The following is a 12,066-nucleotide window of genomic DNA, read 5'->3' as shown; positions in this document are numbered from 1 at the left end:
AAATAACTAATGACAGTTTTCTCCATGAAGGCAGTACTGATGTTGATTTAAGACACAATTTTCAAGGAATTTTCAAAGAATTAAAGACTGCGCCAAGTTTTTAGCGGCGGGTCAAGAAACTGCACTGAGAGGAAGAAAGAGGAGGAGGAGAGAGGAGGAGGAGAGAGGAAGTTCTCCAAAAGTTTTTTTCCCCCTGAAAAAGATTTTGGAGAAGCTCCGTTATATTTTCGGAGGAAGGGGATCCTATTGTAAGAAAGAAAAGCGCTTGGGAGAAGAATCCACATGACGGTGTCTGAGGATTAATCCCTTTTTTTCCGTTTTTTTTTTTTTTTTTTTTTTTTTTCCTTTAGTCTCCTCACATGAAAACCCGTGCGCTCCGGTCCCGTGCGTTTTGTTCCTTCCTTCGCAGACTGAGTGGACTTACACCATCAGAGGCGATGAGATGTGAGTGAGCTATGCCTTGTGGAAATGGACAGACTTTTTCCAAGCGAAAATATGGCGTCTGCGTCCCGAGGTTTAGCTTCTTTTCCAGTCTGCTTGTGGCGCTCTGCTGCCTGGAGGTGTGGGGCTCCGGGCCGCCGTCGAGCTGCAGCCCCTGTCCGGTTAACTGCAGCTGCGCACTGGCGGGGCCCCAGGCGTCCTGCGTCGTCAACTGCTCCAACATCGGGCTGGAGAGGGCCCCAGTGGCGGCCGACGTCCCCCACAACACCAACGTGCTGTAAGTATCCAGACTGAGATGTGCACAAGAAGAGGAAAAAACAAACAAACAAACAATATTCAATCACATTTTACTGGAAAGCTACAATCCAACCCTCTGAGATAGTAATGTTTACATGACAAAAACATACTTTTCTGTTTCTCCTTTCTCCCCTCATATGATAAGATGAAACTTTACTGATCCCACATCGTTGAAATTCACAGATTAAAGCAATAACAGGATAAAGTGGAAGAAAATGTGCATGCGCAGAGATGGTACAAACAAGCAAACATTATAAAAAATAATAACATTAGTAAAACTCTACTGGGTATTTAGATATTAACATAAGAATCATGTGTAGTTTGTCTTTTCTGTTGTGCATATTTGGTTTGTTTTTGTGCTGCTTAATGATTGTTCTTCCTATTTGTTAAATACTCACTGACCACTGAACACTATTCCAAACTCATGTTTTTCTTTTTTCTTCTTTTTTCCTTCCTTCCTGTGTCATTTTCCTTACATCATCCAATTATCACACATTGAGGTTCACTTCATACGGAGTTAATTTCATTTGTGCTCTTCTTGTTGTTGTTGTCGTTGCTCCACAGTCATGCATGAACACCCTGACAGATGTGGGACCGGATCAATGTGGCCTCTAAAACTTTCCAAAAATTCAACAAACTTGGGCTGCGTGTGCACTAGTCTACATTGTTCCCAGCAAGGGCAACAACTTGGAAAAAAAGCACTAAAGGGATAGAGAAACACATGTAGCTGTGGCATTTTCAAACGAATAACAATAAGTGGCCTTTGTCTGCTTGAAGGTTATCTTTTTTGTGGCTTCAGAGAGTGAAGCAACTCTGTCTATGTGGTTGTGTGCACATGGTTGTGTTCGTGCACATGTGAATTCAGACCCCAGAGAAGCGAACATGGTGTTTGAGGTGTAGGTCAGCCTTCAACCTCTGGTGCTGCTGCAATGAGAACATTCTGTTCTGTGCCTACGGAAACCATATGTTATCAATTATTTATTTCCCCCTTTAACAAGACTCTTTTATTTGAAATAGAAAAGATTTAACTCAAATACCAATTCTGTCTTCATATTGACATCAGTAAGTGAATCCACTAAGTAAACCTTGAGGCATTTATAGCCTTTTTCAGAATAAACTCCAGCCACAGTGGATTCAGCATAAATATTCAAGATTATTTTATCAATTTAAGCCTCTCCTTTCATGTCAGACTTGCGTATCGCTTGACATTTAGTGCTAGTATTTGCATAAGACTAACGCTCTGTTAGGTGCTACTTAAATTAGAGACAGACGTTGGAGCTGGATCTGTCTCTAATCACGTCAAACTCTAGTGAAGCGTTAATTGCATCAGTTTATATACCTCATCCGTTATAGCAGGAGCCATATGGGAAGGTGGCTGACTGTGAACATTACTGTCCTCTGTAATTTGGTCTCCTGATTCCTGCGCTCACCCTGTAAGCTGCCAACATCTTGCAGTTACAGTCAGATATTTTGCTTTTAGTCAGTTATGATTTCATGGCCTGCTATGGCATCCAGCAGAGTTTCAGCCGAGAACTCACCAGTATTCATTTTATATGTAAGGCTGCAGGCAAAGCATGGGCTGTGCTATAGGCTATGTGCATTGTCTTGGATGGTGAATGGCTTTTAGATTGTATGAGGCAGACAATTTACCACAGGACTACAGACAGACAGACAGACAGACAGACAGACAGACAGACAGGGCCTTGACCCGTGGGAATCCACAGTTTCTAGAAGCAGTAGAGTTGATAAAATGGAGAGCAGAGCTAATCTTACTGGTGTAACACACAGATTAGGAAAAAATATAATGGCCCTCATTTAGTTTTGTATTGAAATCAAAAGTAGCAGGAAAGAATGCATTCATAGTTACCTTTTATATATGTCTTTGAAAGGGCTTTACATCATTACCATATGACTTCATCACATTCATATGACTTGATGACTTGACAAAGTTTACTGGTGTAACACACAGATTAGGAAGAAATAGAATGGACTTCATTTTGTTTTGACATACATGGACCATAGACTTTTACACAGGACTGAACATGACGTTTTGTGAATTTTACTCTTCCCGGCAGCATAAGACTTTTACACAGGACTGAACATGACGGTTTATTGCAACTCACTGCCATTCTGTGTCCGGATCCGCTGAACTCCGGTCCGTTTGATCAGAGTCCATGCAGAACGGTCTGTTACCGTGTTACGACGAGGGGGGTGAAGGGGGATGTTAGTAGGCTGGGTCTGACCAGGACTGGCGGAGTGGAACTAGGCCACAGTCAGAACCGGACTGACCTTGTTAGTGTGTGATCTGGGACCCTGTTCTCCCGTTGTGTCCCGACAGTTCTGTTGATCTGGATCCAGCCCCTCCTCCTCCTGTTTGCAGCTGTGAATGGACTCCTCCGTGGGCTGCCTGTAAGCCCACTGTAATTTTAAAAACAACCAATAACTCTATAGTATTAAGTAGTATTAAGTTATACCAAAGTATCGGTCCTATCAATAAGCAGTTTTCACCTGTCTGATCCTTGACCCAAAATACATAAGTACTCCAAAAGGCAAAGGCTAGATCTGTCCAGTTTTTCAGTTGTGAAGCAGACATGCACACACACATGCACGCACACACACACACACGTATGCACACGCACACCCACACACGCACACACACCTACACACGCACACACACACACACACACACATACACAGAGGTCACTTAGCTTTTCTAATATAGAAGATGCATTAGATAATTGTCCCACTTAAAGTAATTTCTCTCACAGTTTTAATCATAGTGAATGTCCAGTTACTGCTGTTTCCAATCATCACACCTCAAAGAGCCTTAAATAACACTAGGAAGATGCATAGTGCAGTGTCATCCAAATGTACAAATGTCTTTGCTGTTTTGTCTAATGTAATGGGCATGTAGTATATATGTAGGTATTATGGCTTATAAAACCAAAAAAGTTGTCTCTTAGTGACACTTAAATATTTTTCCAATATTGTCATTCCTCGCCTTTATGCCGAATATCAACAAAGGATTCTTGAGCAGCAAGTGTCTGTCAAACTTGAAAGTACATGTCTCACATGTTTTGTTGCTTGTTTCCTGTTTTATTTTTCTGAGTGATGATACATATACATCAGCATGCTTTTTAAATGAGCCGGTGTTAACTGGCTCATTTTCCACTGTTGTCCCATGACTAGATGTTAAAGTAGTCATTAAAACAATAACAGTGGGTCATTTTCAGATGTCGTTTTAAAAACGAATGCTTGACTTTTTATTTATATTTTCAAAAATGTATTTATGGATCTATTTATTTTCTGTATCAAATACCTGGTGTGTAATTTCTAGGGGGCTCTCAATCCAGTCATGTTTCCTAACTGAACTTTTCATTTAGTGATCTAGTTTTACATTATGCCATTTCATTCTAAGTAGCTGGAAGTTAAAAGTTAGTATGAGGAGGATTTGGTGAGGTGAGAGATTCTGTTCAGATCATACAAGCCAAACTTGGATGTATGTCTTTTATACACATCAGGGGTTCATAGGCAGAATAAAACTCTGTTAATGACTGGGGCGTTGTTACAGAGCAATGGTGGACTGTGATTGTGATCAGTAAGTAAAATGACATTTGTCCAGATCACTCACCAAAAGCTATCACAGACAGCCTAAGCCTCCAGAATCCAGAGAAAACTAGAAGAAAACTTACTATAGTTTGGTTGCATCTTGTCTACTGATAAGGGGTGAGGAAACTGTGATTCATATCATGGGTTGTGGAAGTAAATAGTTGAAAATATTGTAGTGGTTTTAAGAAGTATAATGTAATTAAAAGTATGTTTGGTGGAATGTTAATACATTAATGGTCAATTTTGATGATTATACAAATGCTTGCTGTATCTCAGGCCTGCTAAACATTTCAAGATTAGTCCTGGGATCTGAAATAAAAGGCCATTATAGTCACTATTCTTGCAGCTTTATCACAAACACATGAATACTAACAGACAGATTGGACTGTTTATACTCTCTGTGGTTTCAGGCTGCTTTGTGATCTTTATGTCACTAACTAGCTCCTCACAGGAGAAGAAGGAGAGATACAGTAAACAAGTACAAGGCCAAGTTCTGTGCACGAAGATACAAAGAAAAAGAGAATGTCTGATTGAGCACAGTAAGTGTGCTCTTCAACAGTACAGATATTCTCATATGACACGGAACATATTGACGATTTTAAAACATGAATATCTCAAGAGAAGTATTCTTTGCGTATGGATTTTCTTCTCCTGGAACCATTTCATATTATTGCCATGGCGACAGCAGCGTGTTTGGCTGTGACCAGACTGTGATACCTCACTTAAATCGCTCACATTCTTCATTCTTTCAGTATAAACAGACACAGCTTATGCTTTCAGTAACAAATGAAGTTCAGCTTTCTGTTTACTTATTTAGCTATTTAGTAAACATCAGATGTATAACTATTACTATTCTTATTATTATTATAATATTCCATCTGTCAACCTCATATATAAACAAATGTACAGACAAGTAAAAGTAGTTTTGATTTTAAGTTCCTATTTTCCAGAGAGAATGGATTGATCAAGACCTTTATTTGCAAACTATTAATAAGTGGAAATGGTATATTGACCATACTAAAGGTTCAGCAATGATTCAAGGAGACTTTATTGTCATTCCAAACAGGTACACTGTACACCCATAAAGTTGGACTAAAATATTTTTACCTCTTCGTATGAAATGATTGTGAAAACGTGATTTATTGTTGATAAAGTGTAATTGGGACTCTGTAGGTAATCATTGGTTCTGGTTGAAAGTGATTACTGATTTGTATAAATAGGAATAAAAAGAAGAATGTGTCTGAAAACCAAATTATTCCAGTTTATGGGCAACAGTGTACATGATACAAAACAAAATGAGTTACTTAGATCCCAGAAATATCAAACTAAGAAACTATGAATGATTAAAATAGCGTATGACTTTTGTTACCAATTTTTCATCAAATCTGTAAAACCTGAGTCATAGTCTAAATATCACGAATCCGTAAACCTTTCTGTGATTAGTTACCTGAATCTCTTCCCTCACGGTGAACAATTTTGAAGTTTACTCCACCTGGGGTTTTACAGATTTGATGAAAAATTGGTAACAAAAGTCATACGCAGCTTTAACAAAAACTACAGTTTAGACAATAAAATACAGAGGAAAAAAAATCATGATAGTAAATAAAGCTATCCATAAAACGAAATGAGTGCACAGGCTCAGGCAAACAGCATAAAATCAGGTGTTTTGATTCTATCAGAATTACTACTTATATTTGCCTTGAAAATTATGTTTCACCTTTATATAGTCTCCAGTAGAATTAAAAAGTAAGGTCCCAAACCAAAACATTTTCACTTGTCTGTCTGCATAAACATAGAATGTGGTCACTTTCATTAAGTCTTAAATATCCCTCTGAAATATTTCATCAAGGCTTAAAGTATTTTAGTGTTATAAGATCAGGGTGTAATGAAATTGTCAACTCACGAAACGATACAAAATATGATATAGGGCTCACGATACAAAAAAGTCACGATATGAAACAAGAATTAAAGAAAATCACCTGATGAAGATAAAGAATTTGATGAAAAACAACTTGACAGCAAAACTTGGACAGTGTGGGTGTGTTTTACTCTGCATATTATAAAGAAAGAATGAAAACAAATTTTAATTTACCAATGTCACTGTTTTTTTTTTTTGTTTTTTTTTTTGTTTTTTTTTATTATTTCTTAAACATAAATGACAATGTCATGAAATCTTTTCTCTTAGTAGTGCTTTCATACTTATGGCTCAAAGTCAGGCAGGGCACAAAACCTGTTTTTTTTTTTTTTTTCCAGTCTTTTCTAAACTATGTCCACAAACAAGCAAACATTTTGCCATCCTCTTCCATTCTCCTGTCCAAATATGAAATTCAAATGTTATTTTGAGGTAACTTATCAGTGCAAAAATACAAACATCAAATTCAGTCATGTTATTGTATGTCAGTCAAGTTATTGCTTCCTGTCTTCAGTACAAAATAAAATGCTCTTTAAAAAACTTAAAAAAAAAAAATGTAATTTTTTGTTTCCTTGTTTAAAATGCACTGCAAATACAAACATAAAATCTCAATAAAAAGTGCTCAGTTGTAAACAATAAGGACAACTACATTCTTGAAGTGACAAAGAAAACAAAATATTAAATAGTCCTCAGGGTTGCAGTCTACTCTAACCTAACCTATAAATGTCTGAACTCCAATATTTAGTCTACAACAGGTGCATATTCTTCTTTAAGTATCATCAAATTCCATCAACAGAAATGCAAAAATCAGCTATTCTTCCTTATGCAGACTTACACAGACATACCAAAGTTATTGAAGTGGTGCAGCCAGTGACTTCTGCAGAGTTATTTGGTCTTTCGGTAGTTGTTTTTTAGGCAGTCAAAGTAGCTTCTCTTTGTGGTGCTGTTGCAAATGATACATCATGCTAGTAGTGCTCGGCGTAGTGTAAGACGTACTGTACCGACATAGTTTGCACAGTTTTTGTTCGATCCATTATCTTCTCACCGTTATCTTCTCTCTTAGCTGGGAAGCCAATATGAGTCCACACCATCAATTTATGTGATGGAGCATCCACTGTTTCCTCGTCTTCCTCCATTTTCTGCTACAGTAGGCGAGAGGGTCAGAAATTATCAGTCAATCGCAGCGCCCCTTCTTGAAACTATTTTTTTAACCTGATTTTTATTTCGTGCATCTTTGAAGTTTACTTTGTCATTTTTTTAATCCACAAAATTTTTTGCCATGAAATTTTGTTACACCTCTAGTAGCCATGTATCGTTTTCTATAAACGAGTCAATGAAAGTGATTCATGCTGGTTTCCTGCTAGATTTCACAAGGCGATTGTGAGAAGCTTGACACTGTACAGTTACACATGCTTCTTAGAAACAGAATAAAATTTCTTAAAATGTATTTGAGTATCAGACTGATTTCACCCGTCCTGGTTCTTAGTTGACAAGTGCCGCTTTTATACAGAAGCAGCAATAGGCCGTTCATTGACAAAGGGTGTGAAAGTCAATGAAAGATCTGTTGTATTTTCTCCTCTGAGCCCCCATTTGGCTGGCAGTCAAAATGATGTAGACACACCCCCGATAAGAAATCACCCAGTGGTTGCAGGAGTATTTTTACATACTTGAAGAAGCATTCCCTTTACACACAAGTCCATCTGTTCCAGCCCACACACATAATAAAAGTCTCTTAACGCTTTATGCAGACAGCTTATGCAACAGTGCAGTCACTTCTGGGAAATGCTTGTGGAATGAACTCAAGTTTTTATTATAAGTCAGTAAAGTCTTCTGTCTTAATTAAGTATAGATGGTGCTGTGTGTGTCCTGAGACTGTGACAGCAAACAGCATGAATGAAGTAAGTGTCACTGAGCACAAGACAATTGGGAGTAGCTGAGCCCTAAAGCACAACTAGTCAAGTTAACCTCAAACCAAAAACATACTTTTAATACATACCTTAAACATGACATAAGATTAGGGCTGCACGATATTGGAAAAAACTGACATTGTGATTTTTTTTTAACCCTGCAACATATATTGCGATATGAAAAAATACTCAGGAGAATATAATAGCTGTGTGGTGCTGATTTAAATGGTCAAACAAATTAGTTGTGTTTAGGGATGCAAATTATCGATTACTTCATTTGTCGTTAGTTGGTTGCCCTTATCGATCGATTAACGATTAATTGATAAGCGGCGATTTTCCTGAGAACCTGAATTTCTTTTTCGATACAGTCTATAAGAATAAAAGCTAAATATTGATTATACACTTCATGAAAAAGCCATTTCATATTTCTTAATGATTGATTTATTGAACCATTAGATACAGACAGTGTTTCCTGTGGAATTTATGTGTTGATGTGGCAGTGTGTAATGGGGGGGGGGGGGGGGGGGGTGCGCGCACCTGTGTGCATTTCACTGGTGTGTGTGTGGGTGCATGCGTGTGCGTTTGTTAACTGCGCGTGTGTGCGTCACTTTCTGTCCCACTGTACAGTGCAGTCCGTGCCCCCGCAGAAGTTAAAGTGAAACTTTTCACTGACTTTAGACTACACCAACCTCAAGGGAAAATGCTCCGATACCGACCCCGCATTTGTGCATGAATTTATTCGGGGGTGCATTGCTCCCACAAACAGACGGGCCGGTCTGTGTTTGGCTCCACCATGTCCATAAAGACATTCTAACTCATCAACGCCATGATCTGGTTCAATGAGCGGCTATCCCAGCCACGGCGTCGCAGCGCAGAAAAACCGGCTGCCTTCAGACAGGTGTAGACGGGTGGAAAAGGGCAATTAACCGACAATTAATAATTTAACTGAGCAAATTCTTATCAACAATTAATCGTTAGTCAATTAGTTGTTTACATCCCTAGTTGTGTTACCTCTCATTAAGTCTACAGGTACCAGAACATATTTCAGTATCATCCTTCTTGTAGCCGAAATAATTCCAGATAACTGACGTTGCTTTTCTTTTTGCCACCAAGTCTTAGTTTTCTGTGATTTTTCTCTTGTTCGTTGCGTATTTTTTAATGTTGTTACCAGCGACTCACTCCATGTGCAGGGGCGTGGTCTGCTTCGGCAAACTGATTAAGAACGATTGTGAATGGTGGATCGCTGCGCGTGGTGTGTGTCAGGTACCAGGTTGAAATTGGATGAGAACGCATTGAGCTCATTTGCCTCCTACATTGCAGGACATATGATGTGACTATTGCGCACACAAACATTGTGATGACGATGCTCAAACGATATATTGTGCAGCTCCACATAAGATAAGATAAGAAAAGATAAGATCAGACAAAATAAGATAAGACAGTCCTTTATTCGTCCTCCACTGGGGAATGGACGGATAAATGGATCATACTTTACAAACCACACAAATGAACATCTTTAAATCCATGCATTAAAATTATACTGAGGTACACTGAAGTATCCTGTATAGTAACATACCCTCCTGAGACCCAGCAATGCATTTTTGTCCTCTGTAGGAGACAATAGTTTCACAGCTTTTTGTAAATATAAAAATACAAAAACACTGTCCAGTCCAAAGGACATTCCATAAAAACAACTGTATCTGAAAAAACTGTTGCATCATGATGTTTCCAGTCAAGGCAGTTATTTAATGTAAAAACGCCAAAACTTTTACTTTCTTGAGTCTCAGAAGGATATATACTATCTGACCAAAAAGTCCTGCACCCAATAGGATCGCTTTCAGCTTTGATTGCAGGATTTTTAAATTTTAGACTGACTGGATGAAAAATGCCATTGTTGTGTTATTTGACCAAGAAGAAATACATTCCAACATTTAGAGGCTGAAGTGAACACTGAGGCCTTTACCTGAGCTACAAACCCACTCATGGTCTCCTTCACCTCAGTTTGATCTTCTCTCCATTTGAGAGAATTTTTTTGTGGTGTTACCACGGCAGCGGGATGCATACACAAAGACACAGTACAGGCGTGGCAATGTTCTTTTCAGTCTTGTCTATTTACAGGGAGCAGATCTGGCTCCAAACTGGGTTAAGAGGCTTTCCAGCTGTCAGACAGACAAGACTCAATCTCAGTTCAATGTCTGTCCTCCCTCAGAGGCTGTTACCATCATACAAACACCTGTGTGCACATACTGTACACACAACTGAGAATGGAAGTTTAGTTTCATTTTTTTTTCTCAGTTCATTTTTCATTTCAGTGTGTCTGTACTGTATGATTACTCAGTTAGCTCAGCTACTTTGTTTCAGGATAGTAATAACATTTTTTATTTTAACTTTTTTTTTTTTTAATTTTATCACATTGTCCTGGCTAGAGATGGGTGATATATATCGCCTACAATAATTTCGTAAATGTTGATTTGACGATGTGCAATTTTACATGATCGAGTATTCATAGTGTCCCAAAATGAAAACAAACGGACGATGCATAGACAGTAAAGGAGAGGCACATGAAAGTCCTCACTGGCCGAATGCGTGCCTCAGAAGCCAATCAGCGGACAGAATTCAGTCTCGTGGTGACTCGGCGGCACCCTAAACACAACATCATCTCACATGAAGGAAATACGCAGGAGTCTCCCGTCTCAGTGGATGATTTCATAGCAGACGTGGGTCCACATCACCAGGCTGGAAATGGTTTGGTTTTGATCAGACTGTTGTCGGTCAAAATAACGTTATATGCAAGCTGGGGCACCATAAAGGGGGGGTAAACGTGACAAATTCATGTGGAGAGGGTCCAGTGGATACAGGTTAGAAGTTGTGAAAATTTCGTGTAAGATCCATAGTTTAATAGACGCATAGAAGCCAGGAGTCGGATGTTGAAAGAATGTTAGGTTTCACTTTGGTTTCACCCCAGTGTTGGTTACGTTAGTTATGGACCACACACCGGCATATGTAACTACTAGTTTTACAGCATTTTTTGTAAAAAAAAAAAAAAAAGAAAGAAATTCACATTTTAAAGGATATCATCAGACTATCGTGATCGGGAAATTTTTAAAAATAATCAAGATATTTTTTTTTTTTGCCCACTCTTAGTCCTGGCATTAAAAAATGTAGAGACACCAAGGTTTCAATGTTCATAAAGGGCAAGAAAAAGGGTTATATAGAAAATGAAACAAACGGAGCAAGGAGCTAATAGTGTTTCATTGAGTTAACACTATTAGTCTAAGTAATGTGTGACTGCATTGTTGGGCTGCTGCTGCTGCAGAGAATAGACTGACCCTGAAGAATGTGTCCCTGAGTCTCTGCTCTGTCATGTGTGTGAGAAAATCAATACTTGTTTTAAAGTAACACTGGCCCAACTTCATTAGCTTATTGTCCCTTCATGTTCAGCAGCTATATGACCTGAGCAGAGAGTGTTGTTTCTTTATCTTTTGTAGAAATCCCATGTCAAATAATAGATTATGAGCCGAGGCATTAAAAAGAGTGTAAAACATGACTCAGATCAGTGTGGGCTGCAGTAGATGTGCAGTGTACACACTGTACTCTAACAGGAGGGATTTTACTCATACTTGTTAGTAAAATATTCAGTGGTATTGAGGAAATAATATTATATACAGCTAAATTTTGAAAAATAAATAAATAAATAAATAGAAACTGAGAGTGTATTTATAAAACTGTACTTTGTTTATGACCCTATTTACGTTGTTTGTGTGTTTTCTCATATATTGTAGTATGATAGGTCAGAGACAGTTTAAGACCAGTTCTGAAAAACGTTTGTGTCTATGCTTTGTAACCAGTGGCAACAGAATCGATTTGTGACAAAGGATTTCCGGTTCAATTCCCCAGAAC

The 12,066-nt window shown here is 38.4% G+C and overlaps 1 protein-coding gene across 1 annotated transcript in view; it reads left to right on the top strand.

Moving 5' to 3' along the window:
• The first annotated feature begins 243 nt into the window (after nucleotides 1-243).
• pkd1a (polycystic kidney disease 1a) overlaps nucleotides 244-12,066 on the top strand; it is a 96,911-nt gene continuing 85,088 nt past the window's right edge. Inside the window, exon 1 of the mRNA XM_030135177.1 lies at nucleotides 244-718. Within this exon, the coding sequence (XP_029991037.1) occupies nucleotides 456-718 (263 nt within the window). The 5' untranslated portion in view covers nucleotides 244-455. The remainder of the gene's footprint in view (nucleotides 719-12,066) is intronic.

Source organism: Sphaeramia orbicularis, chromosome 1, assembly GCF_902148855.1.
Source record: "Sphaeramia orbicularis chromosome 1, fSphaOr1.1, whole genome shotgun sequence".
Lineage (NCBI taxonomy): Eukaryota > Metazoa > Chordata > Actinopteri > Kurtiformes > Apogonidae > Sphaeramia > Sphaeramia orbicularis.
Note: the sequence above shows the minus strand (reverse complement) of the source record. Positions and strands in the feature narration are given on the sequence as shown.